Source organism: Scyliorhinus canicula, chromosome 9 (genome assembly GCF_902713615.1).
Source record: "Scyliorhinus canicula chromosome 9, sScyCan1.1, whole genome shotgun sequence".
NCBI classification, from domain to species: Eukaryota; Metazoa; Chordata; class Chondrichthyes; order Carcharhiniformes; family Scyliorhinidae; genus Scyliorhinus; species Scyliorhinus canicula.
Genome location: NC_052154.1, coordinates 192,883,683 through 192,910,882, shown reverse-complemented (window position 1 = coordinate 192,910,882; position 27,200 = coordinate 192,883,683). Strand labels below are relative to the sequence as shown.

Below are 27,200 nucleotides of genomic sequence, written 5' to 3'. Positions count from 1 at the left end.
AAGTTTAAAAAATGTTTGCCACCTCAATGCTCCCAGTTCAGAAGGTTTATAATTTAATGATGCATTTTTTACAACAATTTCATTGCAAAAAAAACAGGTCTATGTTATCAGGACATTTGAATTTTATCATTTACTTTGCAAAATAATTAGAGATACAGCATTTTGGCATTTCACATGCTCTGCGCATAGCTGCTTATATGGTGCTAGTAATGAAATCTGTTAGTAAAGAGCATAGTTGAAAAACTTCAGTATACTTTGACATTTGAACCCTACGGAAGCTATTCATTGCTTCCGAATGAAAGAAGCAAGAGGCCGAGGCCACCCTCTCCTCTTTCCCATCCCCCCTCCCCGACACACTTTGTGGAAATCCAAAATACGAGCTTCATTAAAACGTCTGCTTTCAACCATTCCCTGAAAATCCCAAATTTGAGGAATATTTTTAATCTTATTTTGAAATATTTTCTAACCACATGAAAATTTCAGGTGTGTTACTGTGATGAGACCAGTCAGCAGAGTGTCTACGATTCATGTGATCGCCAGGAGATGATCTCTTCCAGTTAGATTTCACCAAATAGCATTTTAATTTTGAGAGATTTGATTGTCATTTTAAGCAAATTTGCAGATGTAATGACATGGTAAATGTGGACTGGAACCACAGATATTTATCCATCTGATCATTTGGAGGTACAGAACTTGAGTATTACTGAAAAAGAGACATAATATTGAACTTTTCAGTCTTGCCCTCAACAGGACAGTTTGTAAAAATGCCAGTTAGGGAACAACAATTTATACTGGATGAGAAGAGAGTGCTTATTGATTGGCAAATGGATTCTGGTAGAGACTTTGCCATGGATAATGCAGCAGGTCACAGTTAACTTACCAAGCTTTTGTTCAAATTCAGACCAGACAGATCGACTCTGATTGACCAAGTCATTGCCAAGGGGAGTGAACCAGGGAATGGTGGCCAAACGTTTGTTTCGTTGAAAAAGGTGCAATTGTGGACATGCTCCTTTCATCTGCAAAGGGCAAGGGCCCTGTGTGCGAATGTATGTAGCTTCTAGCATGTATAAGTGAGCCACACTGAGAGCCCGATTGATTAAATTGGTTTTCAGTGTTATTCTTGGCATGATCAGGGTTGTTTAGCAAGTGTTGCCCAATCACGGAATCACAACTAATGTTGGACACAATGTTTTGAGTTCTGCAAGCATGGGTTGGATGGGTGTGACCTCCTCTTTGCCTGTTGTGAACAGATGAAAGGATGTGTTGTTTGATAAAATGCACCTGGTTCATTCCCCAGATGCCAAGTGTCGGGCCAGACAACTTCACATAATGCTTGCCGGGGGCCAGTTGAGCTTTGATAGTCTGTAGTTCATACCTTCCCCCTCCTTCTTTATCGCCCTCTGCGCCCCAAAAGGAATTGAGAGGAAGGACTAATGGGAAATTTCAGTGTTATCTCGCAGTATCTACTCCTTTCTCTTCACTAGTGCTGCCTGACCTGCTGAGTGTTTCCAGCATTTGTGTTTTTATTTAATGTAGCTGACATTCTTTTATATACATGGTATCTAGAACTATTTCAATTGTGTTTTAAAAATTCATCTGCGTTCCCGCCTTTAACTTAAATTTAAAAAAAATTAGAGTACCCAATTATTTTTTTTCCAATTAAGGAGCAATTTAGTGTGGCCAATCCACCTACCCTGCACATCTTTCGGGGTGAGACCCACGCAGACACAGGGAGAATGTGCAAACTCCACATAGACATTGACCCGGGGCCGGGATCGAACCCGGGTCCTCAGCGCCGTGAGGCAGCAATGCTAACCACTGCGCCACCATACCACACCGCCCTTTCCCGCCTTTAACTTGATCAAATTTGCATCTTTGTGTAGTCTCTTATTCTGGAGAAGCTTTTTCAACTTTACGCCTGAGCTGCCAGGAAACTGTTAATGGACTTTTCTTGCTGCACTGCCACATACCAGGCATAGCACAGACCAAATGCAAGACCTTTGGCTCAAAACTTTGAAGTTTTTTTTAATTGTGGGGGTCAGCTGGCTCTTCAATACTGTCACCGCTCTGCATGGTGAATTGTACATTTCTAGTACAATTGAGTTATTGGGTTAATTGTGGATGTCTTGTAACTTGCTGGTTTAAATTTAGAATTCTGATGCCTGTGGTTATTGGTCATATTGGTTAAGTTTGTATAATATATGTTAAGACCAATGTTTGGAGTTCCTACCTTAATCTTGACACTGGTCCAAATTTGAATCTTTTCATTCTAAATTTCCATCAGACAAATGTTATTTTCTTAATTTTGTTTCTCAATTCACTTTTGTTTGTGAATATTTCTACCTGGTTTCAGTGTGACTTTAATCATCAAATCATGTTGCTATTTTTGTTTGGTGTCCTATTCTTTTACTGCTGCAGCTCCTGGTATAGGGTGCATAGGATTTAAAATATCTTTTATGAATTTTTCATGGCTTTTTAACCATATGTTGGAATGTTTGATTTATCAGGATCTGGTCTCGTCTTTTCCAAGCCGGGTGTTTTTTCAGTGTTTGTGTTGTGAGTTATGTGTACCATGTAAGACTATGTTTGTATTTAAGTACAATGAAACTTCCTTAACCATGAATGTACATATGCCTGAATCAAAATTTCAGATTCCATTTGCCCTCAGCATTACAGGCTGCATTTATTACTTTTATAAAACCTGGACAGTAGGGCCTGGATACCTCCAGGTTCCAGAGCAAGAGCAAAACAGGGTAAAGACCACTTGAAAATCAACCTTTGTGAGACCTTACTGTCTTCTAGCTAGCTCCCACATTTTTGTGATTCTGTGCTTACACTCTCTCTCTCTTTCCTTTGCACTTGCTTTGCTTTTTCTGTCTCCCTCTGCTCCCCACCCCCTCCCCAGAACAGAACTTGTAAAACTCAACAGCTTTATCAGCACTTTTTAAACTTCAAGCATTGTGGAAATGACAGCAGTAGCCTCAGAAACACTTAATTTCAGCTGAAACTAGCGAGGCTGCCAAAATGGCGAAGAAAATGAAAGATTTGTACCTGTCTCGTGCCTTTCACATGTTCAATGTCCCAAAATGCTTCACAGCCAACTAGTTACTTTGGAAGTGTGATAGTTATGAAATCACATGCGGCACAGAATTGGTACACAGCACTAAGTCCAACAGTCAACAACGAGACAAACATTGAGCTATGAAACCCAAGCCTTAGCAGTAGATGAGGCTATTGCTGCAGTGAAAACATTGCTAAATTATACTTTTCACCAGTCTGTCGTAAAGCATCTGAATCTTTTTTTGTTCCAAAAGTGTGAAAAACCTAGTTCATGTCCAGTGCTAATTTATGAAGAGTTGTCTAAAATCTCTTGAATTTATACACGTCTTGCAATAATGTTCCTATTTTATTTTCCAGACTATCGTGGCACTTGCAGAAGCTGATTGCTTAGATCCAAGGGTCTTCTGTACTAGGTGTCTTGTAAGTGATGATCAAATAAATAGTTAAGCTGCTAACAAATTGTTCATTTTTCAATAGACTTAACCTGCTCTATCTAATGCAATTTTGTATTTCTACTAAAAAGTAGCAGAGTAGCAAATATGCAGACTAATGGTTTACGCTTGTTAAATTAATTTCTTAATAAATTTAAACTTTTGATAGAATTGGCACCTAATTAATTATATTGTAGACAGACTGTTATCTTTTCCTTTTAAGCTATTTTTCTACAAATTTTCTCCTCCCTTACCTCTTCCAGCTCTTCTCCATTGAGTTTGTGCTTGGAGTATGCTCTTCAGTATCTCTACAATTAGCCATTTTTTGGGGTTAGGATCAGCTCAATCACACTAGAATCATTTTAATACAGCCGCAGTATAATATTTGAGAACCTATTTTTAGACTGTATTGTGATACTTCATGCTCATATTGCTCTCAACTGGCTGGAATGTGGCTTTGTTTTCACAATGTCTACTTGTGTAGTGTTACCCTAGAGTTAAATAAGAGACCTTTATCATCATGCTAGCTTCCTGGAGTCACCTTGGAGTCATAGAGTCTTACAGCACAGAAAGAGGCCCTTCAGCCCATCGTGTCTGCACCGTCCATCAAGCACCTATCCTAATCCCATTTTCCAACGTTTGGTCCGTAGCCTAGATTGTGTTCTCTTAATTTCACCAAACAGAAGAAATGCTGTTTAAACAGCAATTTAGGCAATGAACTGGAAATCAGATTTATTAAATGTGAAAACTAATTGGCAGCAGAAAGTCACTGAGCCAAGGATGAGAAATTTCTGCCCTTTGGCAGAATTCTGACTTTTGGATAATGAAATTCCACCCTCTGCAATGTTTTTCCGACCTCCACCTCTGAAAACTCTTATTTGAAATATATCACACTTGCTGATTCTGTAACCGAAAGGGGACAGACTGGCTATTGATTCTGGCAGTATGTGTGCGAGCAGTGTGCCTGCCTCTGGACGCCTGTGCAGTGTGCTGATATGTGTTTGTTGGACGTGGTGCAAGGGCACAAGCTGCTGGGTGAGGAGGAGCACAGATTATGAGGACAGTTCTAAGATTGAATGTGGCCCGGAGTTTGAGGGGAGGCAGGTAGGCAGGACGTCCCTAAGCATGGCTGCTGACTGCAAGGATATCGGCTGACTGGCAGCATTGATCCCTGTGACACTCCACTATTTACAACTGAAAATGAGCCATTTATCCCTACTCTCTACTTCCTGTTAGATAACTAATCCTCTATCCATGCTAAGTGTTCCACGCTATAACATAAGCTCTTATTTTGTGTAGTGATCTTAGATGTATTACCTTATCAAATGCCTTTTGAAAATCGAAGCACCCCACCTCTACAGGTTCCCCTTGAGCATCATTGGTTGTGACTTCCTCTAATAAATTAGTCAAACATGATTTCCTTTTCACAAAACCATGTTGACTTAATTTGTTTCATGCAAAGATGGACAGATAGAATTAGCTGATGTTCTGATGTTAATATTCACTTCATCATGTATTACAAGTATTAGCTGCATTAAACGCTGAAATCTTGAAATGGTGAGGTCACTGGTAATTTTATGCAAATGCCTTGGGCCTCCACCTCAATGGCAATAAGCCACTTATTGCTCAGTTGGCTGGGCAGCTAGTTTGTGATGCAGAGCGAGGCCAACAGCGTGGGTTCAATTCCTGTACCAGCCGAGGTTATTCATGAAAGCCCCATCTTCTCAACCTTGCCCCTCGGTTGAGGCGTTGTGATCCTCCGGTTAAACCACCACCAGTCAGTTCTCAGCCTCAAAGGGGAAAGTACTATGCTCATCCAGGCATGTAGGGACAGGGGCATGTGAAGAAATGATGACCTGGAAAACCTGTGCTGTTTTATCCTTTAGCATCAGCTACTGGCTACTGAGCTAGCCATCAAGAATACTTGAAAGGGGGGCAGCAAGGTGGGCAAGTAATTAGCACAGTTGCATCACGGTGCCGAGGGCTCGGTTTGATCCCGGCTCTGGATCACTGTCCGTGTGCAGTTGCACATTCTCCCTATGTTTGCGTGGGTTTCACCCCCACAACCCCAAAGATGTGTCGAGTTGGTGGATTGGCCATGCTAAATTGCCCCTTAATTGGAAAAAAATGAATTGGGTACTTACATTTTTTTTTAAAGTATACTTAGAAGAGTAAATTTGCCCTCCTTTCAAGAAATCTCCTGTAGTCTACTAAACCATCAGTGTGTTTCATCAGCTAGATTCAGTGTGTAGATAATTTTGATAGCTATCAGCAAGTACTTCTGGTGAGAACAGTTAATGGCTTTGCAGTTTAAAAAAAAAATGGAATATTGCTCACACCAACCAGTATCCATGTGTAGCTCTGTCATTGGGGCACATGATTTTCTTTGCAATTAAATAGCCATCAACCACTACCTCGACCACAGAGAAACCAGCCCTACAATAAACAACATGCAGAATGATCATGTATACCTCAGAAATATTGATAGAATTGTGACGCAACTATGTTAGTAATCCAACGTTATCAAATTGCACATGCACTATCTTTCTACTTTCTCATTCTTAAAGTTGTACTTGTGATTGAATTACTTTGTTGTAAATGTGATCTATTACCTCCGCTCCCCATGAAACCTTTTTAAGATAGCTATCAGAAGATCCAAAAATAGATGAGTTGTACTGAGAAATGTTTGTTGATTTTCAGATCCGCAAACCCCTTCGTTCGAAACACTGTGTTGTTTGCGACCTTTGTGTAGCCAAGTATGACCACCACTGTCTATGGATTGCAAGTTGTATTGGTGAGTCTTTGCTTTGCTACACGATCTTTGTGCACTAAACCAATTGGGCATCTCATTCGGAATCAATTTTGGAAATAGTTTAAATTAAAACTCTTCCGTCAACCTTCAGACAGAGGACAGTGATGAGGTGATGGAATTTCCACTTGATGACTGAGTAAATTTAATTACACTGAAGCCACACTGTTTTCCATAAAACTGTCGAGGTTTGGTGACCCTCAGGTTAAATCACCACCAGTCAGCTCCCAAAGGGGGAGCAACCGATGGTCCTCTGGAACTGTGACAATGCTTATATTTACTCATTTGAGCTTTGTTAATGATTTTGAGGCCATCAATTTGTTCTCGATTTTGTAATTGGTTCTGTTCTTTCTACATGAGAGCAGCATAATAGTCTTCACTACTCTGTTGTCACTCCTCCTATCTTGGCACAGTTATAATTTCTGTTTTATAATGTTTATATATAATCTAGAAAGTTCAACAGGCAAGCTATTTCTGTCATAAACGACCTCCATACATCATCTATCTAAGGCACCAGGTTTCAGAATCAGTAACGCAAGAATTTTGAGGTTTCAGTCCGATTTATGTGACATCCAATGTGGATATTGAGGTTGTTAATCCTTTTCTTTTTCTTCTCCTTTTGCACTTTATTTTTCAGTCTCTTACAAAATCTGCAGCCGGCAGGGTCAGGTAGTCCGCAGCATAGAAAGCTTTGTTTGACACCGGTGCTGGCTGCTGCTTTGCTGACCAGCACAAATCTAATAGGAGCCCACCCTAACCAGCTTTTTCATGCTGTCTCCTACACAACAGTTTGAGCAGTGTCTTGGAGGTGTAGCTCTTTCACTGTTAATTGTAATTTAATTTATTTACTTTTTTTACATGAATCATCAAAAGGTAACCAAAGGCTGCACGGTGGCGCAGTGGGCTAGCCCTGCTTCCTCACGGCGCCGAGGTTCCAGGTTCGATCCCGGCTCTGGGTCACTGACCGTGTGGAGTTTGCGCATTCTCCCCGTGTTTGCGTGGGTTTCGCCCCCACAACCCAAAGATGTGCAGGCTAGGTGGATTGGCCACACTAAATTGCCCCTTAATTGGAAAAAATGAATTGGGTACTCTAAATTTATTTTTAAAAAGAAAAACAAAGGTAATAGCTTGAAATTGTGTGTGTTCTATATTATTTATGATTATAACTGGCTATACTTTAATCGAAATCAGTGTTCCATCTTTTAAGATTTATGCTGCAGTAACTATCTGAAACGCAGCCAGGCCATGCTTGCTCAGGAGTCTAGGTAATCATAAAATAATAGTTATGCTCCTTCAGAGTGGAACTGCCACCTGCTGACTCATCTTACATGGTAAATTAATATTCTATCCAGCTGTCTAGCATGGGATGGCACAGTGGTTAGCACTGCTCCCTCAGTGCCCGGGACCCGCATTCGATTCCGGCCTTGGGTGACTGTGTGTCTGGAGTTTTCACTTTCTCCCCGTGTCTGCGTGGGTTTCCTCCCACAGTCCAAAGATGTGTAGGTTAGGTGGATTGGCCATGATAAATTGCCCCTTGGTGTCCAAAGGTGCGCAGGTTGGATAGGATTACGGGGTTAGGGCGAGGGAATGAGCCTAGGTAGGGTTCTCTTTCAGAGGGGCAGTACAGACTAAATGGGCCGAATGGCCTTCTGCACTGTAGGGATTTTATGAATTCTTCCAGTAAGACTGACCTAGTTTGAATATCCCTGAAAAGTATTCTTGGGGTTGAGACCCAATGCTTTTTTTCCTCAAGTGAAGATGTTTTATTTTCCTTAAAAGTATTGATTTAAAGAGGAAGTTTTGCAATCTGTTTACAAATGTGAAGCAGTTTCTTTCGACTGCTATACTAATACTTTGAGTATTGATTTTTTTTTTGTCATTCTGGTGCAGATGTTTTGGATCTTTTGATACTTGGAAATTAATTTCTGTGTACAATGTTAAAGGTTGTAGAAAGGGAAGAAAATAGTGCTGTAATTACTGCTAAGAAATATTTACACAATGTCTCGAAGGCATAGCAAACTGCTTGGAATTAATTTCACAATCACACATCTTGAATTCTTTCATCGCAGATTTTCCTTTTTTTGTACAGGTGCATCGAATCAACGGTATTTTGTTGGCTTCCTCGTTTTCCTGTTTACAGTAGTTATCTGGATGGGCTATGGAACTATTGCGTGTAAGTGTCTTTCTTCAAGGGTCTTTTTCTTTGCCATTTATCATGCCTGTTAATTTAAAACACTGAATTAGATTATCGTGCAATGTGAATTGGTGCCAATTTTCACATCCAGAAGAACACTAGAAATAGGACACAAAATGACAGGAGGCTATTCGGCTCTTTGAGCCATTCATTATGATCATGGCTGATCATATCCAACTCAATATATAGATACATAGAACATACAGTGCAGAAGGAGGCCATTCAGCCCATCGAGTCTGCACCGACCCACTTAAGCCTTCACTTTCACCCTATCCCTCCAACCCAATAACCCCTCCTAACCTTTTTTTTTGGACACTAAGGGCAATTTATCATGACCAATCCACCTGACCTGCACGTCTTTGGACTGTGGGAGGAAACCGGAGCACCCGGAGGAAACGCACCCAGACACGGAGAGAACGTGCAGACTCCACACAGACAGTGACCCAGCGGGGTATCAAACCTGGGGCCCTGATACTTAAGCCACAGTGCTAGCCACTTGTGCTACCCCACTCCCCAAATTCCTTGAATCCCCTTCACCCAAATACTATATCTATGCTTGTTGAAAACATGGTGTTTTGGCCTCAACTGCTTTCTGTGGAAGCAAATTCCACAGGCTCACCACTCTATGGTGAAGAAATTGCTCCTCATCTCTGTCCTAAATGGTTTACTCCGTATCCTCTGAATGTGACACCTCGGACACGATTTTCCGCTCCCCACGCCGGGTGGGAGAATCGCGGAAGGGCCGGTCGACTCATTTCGCGCCCCCCGCGTTTCTCCCAGCCCCCGCTTGCAAGAATCGCCGCCGGCGGCGCCTATGTGACGTCAGCCGCGCATGCGCAGGTTGGCCGGCTCCAAACCGCGCATGCTCGGCTGACGTCACGACGGCTGAAACCCGCGCGTGCGCGGTGGCCGTCTTCCCCTCCCTTCCCATCCCAGGTTTCCGTCTGATAAGCCTTCGCTGCACTCCCTCTATAGCAAGAACATCCTTCCTCAGATAAGGAGACCAAAACACAAGATTTGAGGTGTGGTCTCACCAAGGCCCTGTATAATTGCAGCAAGGCATCCCTGCTCCTGTACTCGAATCCTCTTGCTATGAAGGCCAGCATACCATTTTCTTCTTTACCGGCTGCTGTACCTGCATGCTTACCTTCAGTGACTGGTGTACAAGGACACCCAGGTCCTGCTGCACATTCCCCTGAATGTGTCCTATCTCAGTAACCCCCTAATCCTACCTAGCCTGTACATCTTTGGACATTAAAGGTTAACTTTGTATGGCCAACCCACCACCAAGCGCCCCTTTGATGGTTTATAAAATCAAAAATGGTGCACATAAACTCTTTCCACTCGAGCATTCTTAACCTTTAATATGTTTATAGTTAATTTTTTTCATTTAATTTCTTTCACCCTTCAAGAAAAATATACCTACATAATATTGTGAAAATATTCCACAGTTTCACAGCAGTTGATTAATTATTTTAAATAGTCAGTTATTAATTTGATTTAATTTAACTTAATTTTATTTATTAGTCAGTTGATTAATTTAAAATCCAATATTTTGCAATAATTAAATTCAGTTGATCTAGTCAATAGAGATGGATCATGATTATACATTTGAGAATTTGAGTATACCATAAGTAGGAGCAGGAGTGGACCATACCACCCTTCAAACCTATTCTGTCATTCAGTAAGATTATGGCTGAATTTCTACATAAGTATATTTCCCACGCTATCCTCAAAACCCTTGATTATGTTGGTCTGAGGCAACACGGTGGCTCAGTGGGTTAGCATTGCGGCCTCACAGCGCCGAGGTCCCAGGTTCGATCCTGGCTCTGGGTCACTGCCCATGTGGATTTTGCACGTTCTCTCCGTGTTTGCGTGGGTTTCGCCCCCACAAGCCAAAAGATGTGCAAGTTAGGTGGATTGGCCACGCTAAATTGCCCCTTAATTGGAAAAAATTGGGTACTCTAAATTTTAAAAACAAGATTCTGTTGACCTTGGAAGTGAGTGTTGCTGGCTAGGCCAGCATTTACTGCCCGTCTCTAATTTCCCCAGAGACGATGGTGAGCTGCCTTCTTGAACAGCTACAGTCCATGTGTTGTACACGCACAGTGTTGTTAGGGAGGGAATTCCAGGATTTTGACCCAGTGACAGTGAAGAAACGGCGGTATATTTCCAAGTCAGGATTGTGTATGACTTGGAGAGGAACTTTGAGGTGGTGGTGTTCTCACAAATCTGCTGGCCTTGTCCTAGGTGGTAGCGGCTGTTGGTTTGGAAGGTGCTGTTCCTTTGCTCTCAAATTCTTGAATGTGCTGAGGCCTTCCAAATCTGCATTCATTTTTGAGATTGCTGCAGCTCTTCAACAAGGCCAACCATAACATTCTACTCCAGACCTAGCTGTCTATTGTCCAGCTCAGTGGGACTGTCCCCATTTCCTTAATTTAAGTATTCAAGGGTAGCTAGAGCACCAGCAGTGATTACTTTTCTTTCCATCTTTGGAATTGTTAACTCTGGTGGTCCCCAAGTCATCTCTATCTTGTCCCCCACCTATTGCTTATCTACATACTGCCACCTGGTCACATCATCTACAGACATGCAATCAGATTCCATGCCTACAATGACATCTTTCCACCAAATCTCTTAACCCCTCCACTGCCTAATGTTTGCACAGTTGTTAGCACTCTGCTTCACAGTGCCCAGGACCCGGGTTCGATTCTGGCCCTCGGGTGACTGTCTGTGTGGAGTTTGCACTTTCTCCCTGTCTCCGTGGGTTTCCTCAGGGTGCTCCGATTTTCTCCCACAGTCCAAAGATGTGCGGGTTAGGTGGATTGGCCATGATCAATATGCAGGGTTATGGGGGTAGGATGGGCTCTAGGTGCTTATTTGGAGAGTCGGTGCAGACTCGATGGGTCGAATGGCCTCCTGCAATGTAGGAATTCTCAGGATTCTATTCTATGGATTATTGTTGGTGAGAACTCAGCAACAATAATGCTTTTGAATGTCATGGGGGGATGGTTATATTCTTTCTTGATGGAGATGACCATTGCCTGGCACGTGGGTGGTATGAATGTTAATTGCCATTTATCAACCCAAACCTGAATGTTGTCCAGTTCTTGACGCATGCAGACATGGATTTCTGCATCTGAATAGTTGTGAATGGTACAATGAACATCCCATTGCTAACCTTGTGAGAGGTCATTGGTGAAGCAGCTGAAGGTGTTTGGGACTGTGCAACCCTGAGGAACTCCTGCAGCAATGTCTTGGGTCTCTCAATATTGACCTCCAACAACCACAACCATCTTCAACTGTGCCAGGCACGACTTGAGCTGGCGGAGAGTTTCCCCCGACTTCAGTTTTGCTAGGGTTAATTGCTGCCACACTGTCGAATACTGCCTTAATGTCAAAGGCAATCACTCTCCCCTCACCTCTGAAATTCAGCTCTTTTGTCCATGTTTGAACCAAGACTGTAGTACGGTTTGGAGGTGAGTGGCCTTGGTGCAACTCAAACAGACCATTGGTGAACAGGTTATTGCTGAGTAAGTGTTGCTTGATAGCACTGTCTACAACACCTTCCATTACTTTGCTGATAATGGGGCAGTAATTGGCTGGATTGGACTTGTGTTGCTTTTTGTGGACAGGGTATATGTGGGCAAAATTTCTACATCATCAAGTAGCTGCCTCTGTTGCAGCTATGCTAGAGCAGCTTGAGTATGAGCCCAGCTAGTCCTGGAGCACAAGTCTTCCTCACTGCAACCAGGATATTGTCAGGGCCCATGGTCCCTGCTCCAACCAGTGCCTTCAGCTGTTTCTTGATATTTGATTTGATTTATTATTGTCCCATGTATTAGTATACAGTGAAAAGTATTGTTTCTTGCATGCTGTACAAACAATGCATACCGTACATAAGGAAGGAAGGAGAGACTGCAGAATATAATGTTACAGTTATAGCAAGGTATAGAGAAAAGATCAACTTAATACGAGGTAGGTCCATTCAAAGGTCTGATGGCAGTAGGGAAGAAGCTGTTCTTGAGTCAGTTGGTATTTGGCGTCAAATTTTGGTATCTTTTTCCTGACGGAAGGAGGTGGAAGAGAATATGTCCGGGGTGCGTGAGGTCCTTAATTATGCTGGCTGCCTCTCTGAGGCAGTGGGAATTATAGATCGAGTCAATGGATGGGAAGCTGGTTTGCGTGATGGACTAGGCTACATTCACGGCCTTTTGTAGTTTCCTGCGGTCTTGGGTAGAGCAGGCTCCATACCAGGCTATGATACAACCAGAAAGAATGCTTTCTATGGTGCATCTGTAGAAGTTGGTGAGGGTCGTAGCTGACATGCCAAATTTCCTCTGTCTTCTGAGAAAGTAGAGTCGTCGGTGGGCTTTCTTAACTATAATGTCAGCATGGGGGGACCAGGACAGGCTGTTGGTGGTCTGTACACCTAAAAACTTGAAGCTCTCGACCCTTTCTATTTCGTTCCCATTGATGTAGACAGGGGCATGTTCTCCACTACGCTTCCTAAAGTCGATGATAATCTCCTTAGTTTTGCTGACATTGAGGGAGAGATTATTGTCGTCGCGCCAGTTCACCAGATTCTCTATCTCATTCCTATACTCTGTCTTGTCATTGTTTGGAATCCGACCCACTACGGTGGTGTCATCAGCAAATTTGAAAATTGAGTTGATGGGTAATTTTGCCACACAGTCATCGGTGTACAAGGAGTATAGTAGGGGGCTAGAGGACACAGCCTTATGGGGAACCGGTGTTGAGGATGATCGTGGAGGAGGTGTTGTTGCCTATCTTTACTGATTGTGGTCTGTGGGTTAGAAAGTTCAGGATCCAGTCGCAGAGGGAGGAGCTGAGGCCAAGGCCACAGAGTTTGGAGATGAGTAATTGAATAAGAAAAGAGTTAGAATGAAATTTTAGAAGCATAGAACGAGAGTAAAAGATAGAATTAGAGGGTATGCTGGGCACAGCTTGCAAAAGGTCACCTCACTCTGGCGCCATCTTGAATATATTTGATATCCCGTGAAGTGAATCAATTTGGCTGGAGACTGACATTTACGATGCTGTGATCTCAAGAGGAGGCTAATGATGAATCATCCACTCCACTTTTGGCTGAAGATTGTTGTAAATAGTTTGGCCTTGATCTTTTGCACTAATGTACTGGGCGCCATCATTGAGGACGGTGATGATTTTGGAGCCACTTTCTCTGCTGAGTTGTTGTCCAGCATCATTCTCAACCAGATGTGGCAGCACTGCAGAGGTTTGATCTGGCCTGTTGGCGGCCTGGGAATCTATCGTCCTCAAACTAGAATGTACTCAACAACTGAGTGTCTACTGACCCCCTCTGGATGAAGAAAATTTCTCCTCACCTTAATCCTGGATGGCTGATCGCTTCTCCCGAGACCAACTCCGAGGTTTCGCCTTTTCAGCCAAGCAAAACTGCCTCTCAGCAAAGTCTTTGTTTTTGTGGCAACATGCCACAGTGCATTATCACTGAGTTAGCCTCAGTGATATATAATGTTGGCTCAAAGACAACTGTCCTGCCAGTGATTAAGCACCTGCTTCATATTAACGTGGTTATCATTTGGCAATTGAACTGGCTATATTCTGCATGAATATTCCAGAATAATGTGCTACAATATATGGTTTGAAGTTTTATGCAGTAGTTTTATCTGGATTTTGGCAGGAGCAGTTCCCCCTGAGAATACTGATTGTTCATGCGTTATCTGACCTTAATGTGAGATCTTAATAACTCACCCTCATAAAAAATAAAAAATCCTTAAAGTATTTACAGTTAAATTCTGAAATAGACCCATTAGAATGAAAGTGAAGTCTCACCAGCTAGTAATTAAAATGTGATTATTGAGTCCAGGCTGGGTATACAGGAAAACTTGTAAACATTGTAAAGCAGGGGCTGGTTTAGCACAGGGCTAAATAGCTGGTTTTAAAGCAGACTGAGGCAGGCCAGCAGTGCGGGCTCAATTCCCGTAACAGCCTCCCCGAACAGGCGCCGGAATGTGGCGACTAGGGACTTTTCACAGTAACTTCATTTGAAGCCTACTTATGACAATAAGCAATTTTCATTCCAGCAAATAAGTAAATATTGTTTTATTCCTGTAGACTGGTCTTTACATTGTACTACTAGCTATGAGAAGGATGGACTATGGCTGTTCCTGACCCAAATAATTTCGTGTTCACCATGGATAGTTTGGATTTTTCTACTTGTGGTGTTCCATTCTTCCTGGGTGACGTTCCTCTTATTAAACCAACTCTATCAGGTAAGATAGCACTGCATTAGAATTTAGGCATGGAATTCCATTTGTGCAACAAGATGATGCAATAAGTTGTCCTTCATCATGGTGCAAAAAGCACAATGATTAATACTGAAATATTTGTTTTCTTAAAATGGGAGATGTTGAGTTAACCCTTCTCCAAATAGCATTAGCTGAAAATTCTTGATATGCATTCATATACATTTCATGAAAGTATTCTGAAGCAACCCGTTATCATTTGAAGAATTATCACACCAAATCAAATGAACATTTACTCTCCATTTCCCAAATAAAAATGTGACGTGATTAATATTTTTAAATAGCAGTGATTTAACTTTTTATGCTTCATTATGATACAAAATCAAGTTTGGTAAATGATTTGTTCAAATGATTGGTGCCTAATTGATGTCTGCAGGTTTGAATTAAATGAAGTTTAGGGTACTTTAGCATTATGGAAACACATTCCACCATTAAATCTTCAAGGATGGCCAAGTCTAAATGGCCTAAAGTGTATAGCAAAACATTAGCTCTCACTGAAAACATTTCGGCAGTTACCTGCAACTTCAGGTTATGTTTATTAATGAGGACAGTCATGACTGTCGTTCAATTCAAATTGCACTCTTCATTGCCTTTCACATACTGGTACAGAATTGCTGGGCAAGATAAATATCCCACACTACTTTGTTTACTAGGAGGCAGTTACATTCTTTCAGGTCACTGCAACTGGTCCATTTTTGTTGGTTTTAATTTTCTCTGTTCATTTCTATACTGCAGTCATTAGCCGAATATGTTGTTTATTGGGGAGAAAACATTGTCATTGGCCTTCAGGTGCTTTTTCCAACTCTTGTTGATTTTCGCTTCCTGTTTATCAAGTCGGGAAATCAATAGTAGAATATCAGCCGCACTCACCTCGGAGTTTTGGGGGGGGGGGGGGGGGGGGGGGGGGGGGGCATTAACTTAGAAGGAAAGATTGGGCAGGTAGGGCTGTATCCATTTGAGTTTGGAAGTTTGAGAGGTGATCTTACTGAAACAGATCTTGAGGGGATTTGACAGGGTGGGAGCTGAAAGGATTTTGCCCCTTGTGGGAGAGACTAGAACTAGTGGACGCGGTTTAAAAATAAGGGGTCACCCATTTAAGAGGGGAGGAGAATAATTTTTTTCTCTGCGGGTTGTGAGACTTTGGAACACTCTTCTCCAGAGAAGCAGGGTCAATGACTGTTTACCAGCCAGGGGTAGATAAATTCTTTACTCACAAGGAAGTCTTAAGGTTATTTGAGGTAGGCAAGAATGTGGAATTGAGATCACAATTAGATCAGGCATGGTCTTATTGAATCGGGGGGGGGGGGGGGGCGGGGGGGGAGGAGGCTAGAGGGGTTGAATGGCCTAGTTCTCCTACCTTGCAAGTTCTAATCACGATCACTGTTCCTGGATCTAAAGGTCCCGCCTCAAGGTCCACCCACAGGCAGCACGGTGGCAGAGTGGTTAGCACTGCTGCCTCACAGCGCCAGGGACCCAGGTGCAATTCCGTTCTTGGATGACTGTGGAGTTTGCACTTTCTACCTGGTTTCCTCCCATAAGTCCAAAGACATGCAGGTTACGTGGATTGGCCATGCTAAATTATCCATAGTGTTCAAAAGGTTAGGTGGGGTTATGGGAATGGGGCGTGGGCCTAGGTAGGATCGGTGTAGACTTGATGGGCCGAATGGCTTCCTTCTGCACTGTAGGGATTTTATGGTTCTACAAGCATGGACTTGAATATCACAATTTCATCACCATCGCTAATTTATCCGTCTGGTTATCCAACATCCAGTACTCGAACATTAATTTCCTCTGGATAAATATTGGGAAGACTGATGCCATTGTATTTGCTCCAAACTCTGTCCCCTAGCTACTGACTCTGCTCCTCTCCTGACAAGTCTGAGATCAAGCCAGTCTGTTTGCAACCTGCTTTGGCAACAACTTGACTTCAGAATTCTCAGCCTTGTTTTCAAATCTCTCCATATGGCCCTGGTCTGCCCCATCTTCTTTGTCGCAACAACTCTCAGGTGTCTGCACCCCTCTAATTCTCTAGCTTGCTTTCCTCTTTAATGACTCTCCTTAAAACTTAACTCTTTGACAAAGGTTTGGTCACCTGACCTAACATCTCCTGATGTGGCTCAGTGTCACACTTCACTTTATATCGCCCCTGTGAAGCACCTTAGAACTTACCGTCATGTCAAAGGCACTATATAAATGGAAGATGTTGCTGACTAATCTTTTGAACCCTGTTGTGGAGGTGTCCTTGATTTGGAAATCTGAAGCCATCAATACAAAATTTGTAGCCAGTCAGTGGTTATGAATGTCTGAATTAAAATCTAAATTTTGACAAGTACAAATGTCCAAATTGCTGTTGAATAGCTAGTATTCCAAGCACACATTTTTGTTTAATTTCTAACATTAATGTGGATTGTTTACGAGAACACGGGATAGAAGCAGTAGACCGTAAGGTCTATCGCACCTACTCCAATTAAAAACAAACATGGCTGAACTTGTGCTTTAATTCCACTTCACTGTTGCTGCCCAGGCCCCTTGGTTCCATGGGAGACCAAAACAGCGATTATATTTAAGGCTGGAATAAACAACGATGGAACATCCACAACTCTTGGGGTAGAGAATCCACGTGTGAATGGATTGAAAAGAAAACCCGAAATACAAAGAATGTTTCCCATACCGGCCTTCCCGAGCAGGTGCCGGAATGTGGCGACTAGGGGCTTTTCACAGTAACTTCATTGAAGCCTACTTGTGACAATAAGCTATATATATGTTTTCCCCCTGATTGAAGTGACCTTCAATATCTTGCTGAAACTGTTTTCCAGTCTTTTAAGGAGGATGTGTGAATATAAAGGACTCCAGGCCTCCCATCGAATGTGACCTGTGTGCGGAGTGAAGTACTGAGGGGCTCCTAACACTTGTGTGCAAATAAACAGAAAATAGATAAAACTGCAGAGGAGCTAGATTTTCAGCTTGCACTGTCCCATGTTTAATTTCAGTGCAGTGTGCGATGTCCCCATTACTATTGTAAAACTAATTAATTGAAGTGGCTTCCGCTGTGACCTGTGTGCCAGCTCTGTGCTGTGCATGGGCCAAGGGAACCGGACTACTGGAATCTGCCAATGCTCTCTTGATCCAGGTCTTTCAGGTGCTGGCAGTGTGGGAAAAGTGTCTGTTTTTTGGCTGGTGGTTCCCCTGTGTAGAGCATTTAGGATTTGATCCCATGTAAGATGATTTCATGGCACACTGTAAATGCATGGCTCTGCACACACAAGCTATGTAATTCAGTTGGAAATTCCAATTATCAGGTGCTGTTCTGCATTCCAATTATTTACTTAAATGGCTCCAATCATCTTTCGGATTAAACATGCCTTGAAAACTTCTGGGCTAAATGAAAAATGTTTTAAGAAAAATTAAAAGATGTTTTCTTTTCATTTAGATTTGCTACTTGGGTCTGACAACCAGTGAAAGGGTCAGTCTGATCAAACGTGCTCACACCGGTCATTCTCTTGGACTTAAGCAAAACCCATTCAAGTGAGTATTTTACAGCAGAACCATAGCTGGAATAAATCAGCTCCAGTCCTTTCCAGTCTTAGCTGCAACAGTGCAGCAGTTTGGTCAGGGGTAAGGAGAGGCAAAAACTGCCTGACCTAATCAGGTTTATGGCTGTGGTCAATGTTAACTTTTTTTTAAAGTTGCATGTGAAAGTGGACCCGGGCCCTCGGGAGGCCATATTCGGGGTGTCGGACCAGCCGGGGTTGGAAACGGGCTCAGAGGCAGATGTTGTAGCCTTTGTCTCGTTGATCGCCCGAAGGCGGATCCTGTTAGGGTGGAGATCTACCCCTCCACCCTGTGCCCTGGCGTGACGGGGAGGGGGGGGGGGGGGGGGGGGGGGCTGCTGGAATTCCTAATGCTTGAAAAGGTCAAATTTGAACTGAGGGGAAGGATGGAGGGATTCTCCAATTCATGGGCTTTATTCATTATACACTTCGAGAATTGGACCACATCGAACATTAGGGGAGTTGGGGGCTGAGAGGGTTGGGGGAAGGGTGAGTGTGTGTGTTAATGGTGACTATGGGTGATTCCTGATTCCTTTTTGTCATTTGTTTATGTTAACATGCGGGCCAATGTCTGGGGTTTATTGGGAAGGTGGGATCGATGTTATTGATCTGGGGATTGACATTACATTCATTACTGATTATTGTTGGGTGTAAATTTGGGAGAAAATGTGAAAAAGGAGGAGAATAATAAATATTTTTTTTTAAACAATTTTTTAAAAAGTGAACTTTTTCTCAGTTCTTGAGAATATCCCAATACCTTGCGAGTATCCCAATACTGTGAATAGTGTCACAGGATATATTATAGTCAGCTGAACCTTTGGAAAAATAGATTGATTTTCTGATTACCATCTCATCCAAAGAGTAATAAGTCTCTCAGTTGCACATACCCTCAGAATTGCACTCAATGACATACTCAAGTCCTAGAATGGAGCTTAAATCTGCTCCTAATTGGAGGCATAAGTGCTACCAATTGAGCCAAGCTGACAAGCTTATTCTAGCAGTTCTCCAGTATCTGCCAGTTTGACCGTCTATCATTTCCAGCCAGCTATTGTTGACTGGGTGACTTCTGATGAATAGCTGTCCACCCTCACCCAAAAGCTCCTGGAGGAAGATTCTCTGGTTGTCCAGGTCTCCCTCCTGTTTTTGTGTGTTATAGTTTGTGCTTTACTGCCTCCAACCCATCTCCTCTGTTGCAAATTTATAATTAAAGTGCTTCAGCTTATGCACTAACTTTTTTTTTTAATTATGATGTTGCGCCTAGTTCAAGATCTTTAAGTTTAGACCATTTAGTAATGTGGCTCAGAAGATTGATAGAGCTGCCATGCAATCTGCCAAAATTGCCTTTGAAGTGACAAAACTCTAAGGATCCTGAGCATAGTTCGAGCAATTTATCATTTTTATACATCTGGTCAGCTGTTTTTTTTAAATCATACAATAAAGACAACGGCCAAAATTAAAGACAGCAATAGCAGTATTGTTAATGGGTAGATCCAGTGCCAACTCAGCCTTGTCAGTGATGCCGCGGGATTGGGGGATGGCGTGACACATTTTCATTGATGTCACAGTTCATGCAAGAAACAAAACTGCGCTGGATGCTTAAATGTTCTTCATTGATTGCAGCCACGGCTGTCGCCAGAATCTGGTGGACTTCTTCCAGTGCCGCTGCTTTGGAATGTGCAGACCGAACCAGATTGACTGGACTCGACAGTACAGCATGAGCTTTGAGCAGCCAAGAGCAAATGAGTTTCAGTTTGTATGAGAAATGTGAAAATTGTAACTTTAATATTAAATGGATGTATATAAAGTTTTTGTTTTATGGTGGACAATAAGAACAGACAATTTACTATTGTAGGATTCTGGAGCATCTCAGGTGATATGTGATTTTTTTAAAAATGTTTGAGTCATGCACTTGACCTCATTACTAAGCTGAAAGGATATATTTGGTGGTAAAAACATTGGTCAAATTTATGGAATAATATTGTTTAAAATATAATTGAGGCTTTAAATTATTATTAAATTGTATACTTTTTTAACTGTTTGTTTTACAATGTTTGTAGTTTCTTGTAGGGGACAAAATGGCTGCTTTATCTGTAATTCGGGTTACCAGCTTTCTTGCAATTTCATCTCACAGCCTCTCGTCAACACTTGTCCTGTCCATTCAAATCTCCTTTTTCCCCCATTTTGGGTTTTATATTTTAGAACAAACTAATGTCTTCAAAGGAAATTGAAAAAACACTTCTTTTAATGTCCCTGTTGTTTTTCTCCCAAATCACTCGCAGCAGTGTTCAGCAGATCATTCTTAGTTTCTAGATTCTCCAGAGGGGTGGCATGGTGGCACAGTGGTTAGCACTGCAGCCTCACAGCTCAGGGACCTGGGTTCAATTCCAGCCTCGGGTGACTCTGTGTGGAGTTTTCACATTCTCCCCTTGTTGGCGTGGGTTTCTTCCAGGTGTTCCAGTTTCCTCTCTCAGCCCAAAGATGTGCAGGGTAGGTGGATTGGCCATGCTAAAATTGCCCCTTGAAAATGAAATGAAAATCACTTGTCACGAGTAGGCTTCAAATGAAGTTACTGTGAAAAGCCCCTAGTCGCCACATTCCAGCGCCTGTTCGGGGAGGCTGGTACAGGAATTGAACTGTGCTGCTGGCCTGCATTGGTTTGCTTTTAAAGCCAGCAATTTAGCCCTGTCCACCATGTGTCCACGGTTAGGTGGGGTTATGGGTGGGGGCGTTGGCCTAGGTGCTCTTTTGGAGCGTGGGTGCTGACTAGCCTCCTCCTGCACTGTAGGATTCTGTGAGAAAGTGAGGAGTGTCAGCTAAACAGTGTAATCAAATCCAAGTATTTACAGGAGTTGACTTACATCTGTTGTTCCCTGCAATAATTTAATTTGCTTAACAAAGAAATGTTTTTAACTGTAATTGCCCATATTTCTGTAACCTTATGCCCCCTTAAATTTGCTCGAGAACCTAGCCTTATTCCTTCTGTCCTGTTTTCAAGCATAGAATGTGAGTTTCAAGCATAGAATGTGAGTTAAGTGTTGTCAGATTGACTCTGATAACCTAAGTATTTAGGTTCCTAGTCCTAAAGCTGATTTATTTTACTAAACAAAGGAAATAACCTTTACAGCAAAGGTACAAATTGTTATTTGGAGCTAAGATATTTGATCATTACCATCTCATGAACCATTTGAGATTTTTTTTTTACGAACTATGCATAAGAGCAACATTTTTTAAAGTAATAGAGATCTGGAACCACAGGTAATGTCTGTGATCAACAACTTCAATTTATATAGTAAATATATATTACAAAACATCCCAAGGCACTTGACAGGAGTCATAGCAGGCAAAAACTGACACTGAGCCACATGAGATTTTAGGGTAGATTTTAAGAAATATCTTGAATCAGGGGAGCATGGTGGAATGGTTTAGGGGAGGAATTCCAGATCTTTGAGCCCAGTCAGCTGAAGGCATGGCCGCCAGTGAGGTACAAAAGCCCAGAATAAAGGAATTGCAAAGATCTCAGATGGATGGGGTTAGAGATTTTGCCAGAAGACAGACTTATTTTGCATAATTGAAAGCATCAAATTAAGGCAAATTGTCTAGAATGGAATCCCTCCTAAAACTGAGCACCTCACTTTAAATTATACATAAATATCTGTTGGCTATGCAAAAGTGGAGTCTAATTGGTGTAATCAGGCATGACTCGTATTTCTTAATGATTAAAATGTAACTGCTGTCTGCAAAGACTTGTTAGTGTGTGGACCAACTGTTTTGCGAATGATTGCACTTCAAGAGTGCAGATTCTGTACTCAATGATTTTATATTGGTGTTTACTTGAAATCGTCTACAAGGCTGTGACAGCATTGCACTTATGAGATGCTATTAAACTGACTTAATGAACTTTCAAGCATTTAAAGCACTGTTTCTTAAAGCTTTAAGAATGAATTTCTGTCAATAATTTATAATGAATAAAATGACCCAGGACTGGATTGATTTGGACAACTTTAGAATATTTCATAATTCATGTATAGAAGTTTTAAAAATGCAATAAATGCTATCTTGATGCTTAATTTGCTTTTTTGATTTTTTTTACAAATTGTAGATCTCCAGAGTTGATAATGTTTTAAAACAAAATTAAATGGTAATTGGTTGCCCTGTTGTGATAGTGGGGTGAAACGAGAGTTCAAACCTGTGTTGACTGCCATTTGCAACTTAAAGCTACCTTTACAATGAAAGCTCTGAGCACAACTGCCTAAAGGATGGGGGCCGTTTGTGCAGCAACACATTTTTTTCCCTTTTGGCTGCTAAGCCAGAGTATGTCCAATTCCTGGACTTGACGGCTCAGCTGACTGAGGTTTATTTTAGAGCACACATTCAAATTTAACCATCCACTGTGGTGTGATTCAAAACTGGAACCCAGAGCATTGATCCAGGCTTGTGGTTTTTCCAATTCAGTGACCTGTACCACAAGGCCAGAAGAGCACAGTAGGAAAGGATGCCTGTGGGGAAATTGGAGGAAAACTGCATCTTGCAAAACCAATAATCTAGTTTAAGAGTTTCAATAAGTCTGCAATGCTTTGCTCAGATAAGTCTATGTTGCTGTTCAAAATCTGAACTTCTGCTCGCATGACTCAGCTACCTGTTGGTTCTCTTCATCCGAGCGCGCTAAAAGGCTTCTTCACATTTTCAACACAATGCGTCAACATTTTTGAGTTCAGTAGTAGGTACATCGGTCAGCACTGTGGCACATGGGTTAGCACTGTTGCTTCACAGTGCCAGGGTCCCAGGTTCGATTCCTGGCTTAGATGACTGCGTGGAGTCTGCACGTTCTCATTGTGTCAGCGTGGGTTTCCTCCGGGTGCTCCAGTTTCCTCCCACGAGTCCCGAAAGACGCGCTTGTTAGGTGAATTGGGCATTCTGAATTCTCTCTGTGTACCCGAACAGGTGCCGGAATGTGGTGACTAGGGGCTTTTCATTGCAGCGTTAATATAAGCCTACTTGTGACAAATAAAGATTATTATTACCTTGTTTCAGACAGGGAACTAAAGGAAATTTCACCTTTGTATTTGTGTTTGGCAATTTTTTATTGAAAAGGGGAAGTGTTCAAAAGGTGAGCCCTTGGGTGGGGTGAGGAACTAGGCAAGCGGAAAGGTAGTTGTCGATGGGGATATTGGGGCTATGTTCTTGGGTATGAATGAAACCAAGGAGAGAGAGTAGTATGATAGAGGTGGACTACTTTGGTGGAGGATTAAGTTGTGCTGGAGGTTCTAGAGAGATGGTGAGTTGGTGGTATTTAGAATGTTAATGACAGACCATTGTGGGGTTCATGGACCAAGTAACCCAGTGGAGGCAGAAACTGCAAAGACCAAGGAAGAAGAAGCCATTGTTACGCGGGGGGATGAAATAGTTTGGGAAAGTTGCGAGATAATTGAAATACAGACACTAATCGTACATTCTAAAGGGAGGTGGGCAAACAGACATTGTGGTACACATTGGTACCAATGATATCGGCAGAAAAAGTAATGAGGTCTTGCAAGCAGAATTTAAGGAAGTTAGGAAGGATCCAGAAGATAGTAATCTCTGGATTACTTTCGGTGTCATGTGCTCGTGAGTAGAAGTCTTGAGGTTAGTCCGGAAGAAAGCATGGCTGCAGAGATGGTGCAGGAGGGAGGGCTTTAGATTTCTGCGACATTGGGACCATTTTAGGGGATGGTGGGACTTGTACCAAAATGGGACCAGCATCCTTGCAGAGAGGTTTCCTAGCGCTGTTGGGGAGGGTTTAAACTAACTTGAGAGGAGGTGGGATCCTGAGAGAAGGGGGAGACACACCGGCCAAAATTAGAGAAGATAGCAAGAGAGTCAGGAAGGCAAAGATGTTATAGGCCAGTTAAGTCACAAGGGGGTTTGGCAAGATTGGATGGTATTTTAATGCAAGGAGACCGATAAACAAGGCAGATGAGTTAAGGGCACAAATTAAAACATGGGGTATGATATAATTGGTGTCACTGAGCCATGGTTGAGAGAGGGGCAGAATTGGCAGCTCAATATTCCAGGATGTAGGTATTTCAGGCAAGACGGAAAAGGAGGTAAAAGAGGAGGGGGCTGCAATTTTGGTCAGGGAATCAAATACAGCAGTAAAGAGTGATGGCATCTTAGAAGATTCTTTAAATGAAACTATGCGTAGAGCTTAAAAGCCAAACAAGGAGCAATCACATTGCTGGGAGTGGTGGACGCAAAGACCCTTGTAACATTTTTTTTAAAATATTTTTTATTCTCCTTTTTCACATTTTCTCCCAAATTTACACCCACCAACAATAATCAGTAACAAATATGTCAATCCCCATATCAATAACAATGATCCCATCCTCCCACCAAACCCCAAACATTAGCCCGCATGTTCACACAAACATGTGACAAAAAGGAATTAGGGGTCACCCATAGTCGCCATTAACACACGGCCCCCCTCCCGCAATTCTCCCACCCACCTGCCCCAACTAATGTTCGATGTTATCCAGTTCTTGAAAGTGCATAATGAATAACTCCCATGAATTGTAGAACCCCTCCATCCTTCCCCTCGGTTCAAGCTTAACCTTCTCCACCTGAAATGCGAGAGGATTGAATGGGCCGGTGAAGCGGTCGAGGGTACTTGCTCATCTGAGGGGGCTAAAGGTAGATGTGGCAATGCTTCAGGAGACCCACCGGAAGGTGGCGGACCAGGCTTCAGGGAGAGAAGGTGGTACTTGCTAGTGTGTATGCCCCAAATTGGGACGATGCGGGCTTTATGAGGCGTATGCTGGGACGGGTCCCGGATCTAGAGGCGGGAGGTCTGATTATGGGGGGGGACTTCAATACGGTGTTGGATCCTCCACTGGATCGGTCCAGTTCCAGGACGGGTAGGAGGCCGGCGGCGGCCAAGGTACTGAGAGGGTTTATGGACCAGATGGGAGGGGTGAATCCATGGAGGTTTGTGAGGCCGAGGGCACGGGAGTACTCTTTCTTCTCCCACGTACATAGGGTCTATTCTCGGATAGACTTCTTCGTGATGAGTAGGGGACTGATTCCGAGAGTGGAGGAGGCTGAATATTCGACCATTGCAATCTCCGACCACGCTCCGCATTGGATAGAGTTGGAGATGGGGGAGGTTAGGGACCAGCGCCCGTTGTGGCGGTTGGATGTGGGATTGTTGGTGGAGGAGGAGGTGTGTAGGAGGGTCCGGGCAAGTATTGAGGGGTACCTCGAGGTGAATGATACGGGGGAGGTTCAGGTGGGGATGGTCTGGGAAGCCCTAAAGGCAGTGATTCGTGGGGAGCTGATATCCATCCGGGCACACAGGGAGAGGAGTGAGAGGGATAGACTGGTGGGAAAGATGCTGGAGGTAGACAGGAGGTACGCAGAGGCACCAGAGGAGGGACTGTTGGGGGAGACCACTAGAAAGGTGGAGGCACAGTGGAGGAAGGCACAAGGGGCAGTGTATGAACATGGTGAAAAGGCGAGTAGGATGCTGGCTCATCAGCTCCGCAAGCGGGATGTGGCTAAGGAAATTGCTGGAGTGAGAGACAAGAGTGGGAATGTGGTGCGGAAGGGGGTAGAGGTGAATGAGGTCTTCAAGGACTTTTACGGGGAACTGTACCGGTCGGAGCCAACGGTGGAGAGGAGGGGAATGGAGAGGTTTCTCGACGGGCTTTCTTTCCCGAAGGTGCAGGAGGAGCAGGTGGAGGGGTTGGGTGCGCCGATTGAGCTGGAGGAGCTAGTTAAGGGGATCGGGCAGATGCAGTCAGGGAAGGCGCCGGGGCCGGATGGGCCACCAGGATAGAGGACTGTGTGCCAGGGGTTGTACACGAGGACCAGACAGGTTTTGTGAAGGGAAGGCAGCTGAACACGAATGTGCGGAGATTGTTGAATGTCATCATGATGCCGGCGATTGAGGGGGAGGCAGAGATAGTGGTGGCGCTGGATGCGGAGAAGGCCTTCGATAGAGTGGAGTGGGGGAACCTATGGGAGGTGTTGGGGAGGTTTGGATTTGGTGAAGGGTTTATTAGATGGGTGAGGCTGCTATATGAGGCCCCGATGGCGTGTGTGGCCACGAATGGGAGGAGGTTGGAGTATTTCCGGCTTTACCGAGGGACCAGGCAGGGTTGCCCCCTGTCCCCCTTGTTGTTTGCATTGGCAATTTTTTTTTTTTTTTTAGAGAAATACAGCACAGAACAGGCCCTTTGGCCCACGATGTTGCGCCGAACTTTTGTCCTATGTTAATCATAGAATTTTGGACAATTTTTCATGGCCAATCCACCCAACCTGCACATCTTTGGACTGTGGGAGGAAACCGGAGTACCCGGAGGAAACCCACGCAGTCACGGGGAGGATGTGCAGACTCCACACAGACAGTGACCCAAGTCGAAATCGAACTTGGGACCCTGGAGCTGTGAAGCAATTGTGCTGTCCACAATGCTACCGTGCTGCCCTTAAGAAGTTAACCTACACTCCATTATTCTACCCTAATCCAAGTACCTATCCAATAGCCGCTTGAAGGTCCCTAACTTTCCCGACTCAACTACTACCACAGGCAGTGCATTCCATGCCCCCACTACTCTCTGGGTAAAGAACCTACCTCTGACATCCCCTCTATATCTTCCACCATTTATCTTAAATTTATGTCCCCTTGTAATGGTGTGTTCCACCCGGGGAAAAAGTCTCTGACTGTCTACTCTATCTATTCCCCTGATCATCTTATAAACCTCTATCAAGTCGCCCCTCATCCTTCTCCGTTCTAATGAGAAAAGGCCTAGCTCCCTCAACCTTTCCTCGTATGACCTACTCTCCATTCCAGGCAACATCCTGGTAAATCTCCTT

The 27,200-nt window shown here is 43.2% G+C and overlaps 1 protein-coding gene across 1 annotated transcript in view; it reads left to right on the top strand.

Annotated features, from left to right (window-relative positions):
* Positions 1–20,572, top strand: part of zdhhc13 (zinc finger DHHC-type palmitoyltransferase 13) — a 57,439-nt gene extending 36,867 nt beyond the window's left edge. The window contains exons 11-17 of the mRNA XM_038808375.1: positions 2,629–2,753; positions 3,418–3,480; positions 6,192–6,285; positions 8,390–8,473; positions 14,612–14,769; positions 18,233–18,327; positions 19,974–20,572. Of these exons, the coding sequence (XP_038664303.1) occupies positions 2,629–2,753; positions 3,418–3,480; positions 6,192–6,285; positions 8,390–8,473; positions 14,612–14,769; positions 18,233–18,327; positions 19,974–20,112 (758 nt within the window). The 3' untranslated portion in view covers positions 20,113–20,572. The remainder of the gene's footprint in view (positions 1–2,628; positions 2,754–3,417; positions 3,481–6,191; positions 6,286–8,389; positions 8,474–14,611; positions 14,770–18,232; positions 18,328–19,973) is intronic.
* Positions 20,573–27,200: the final 6,628 nt, after the last annotated feature.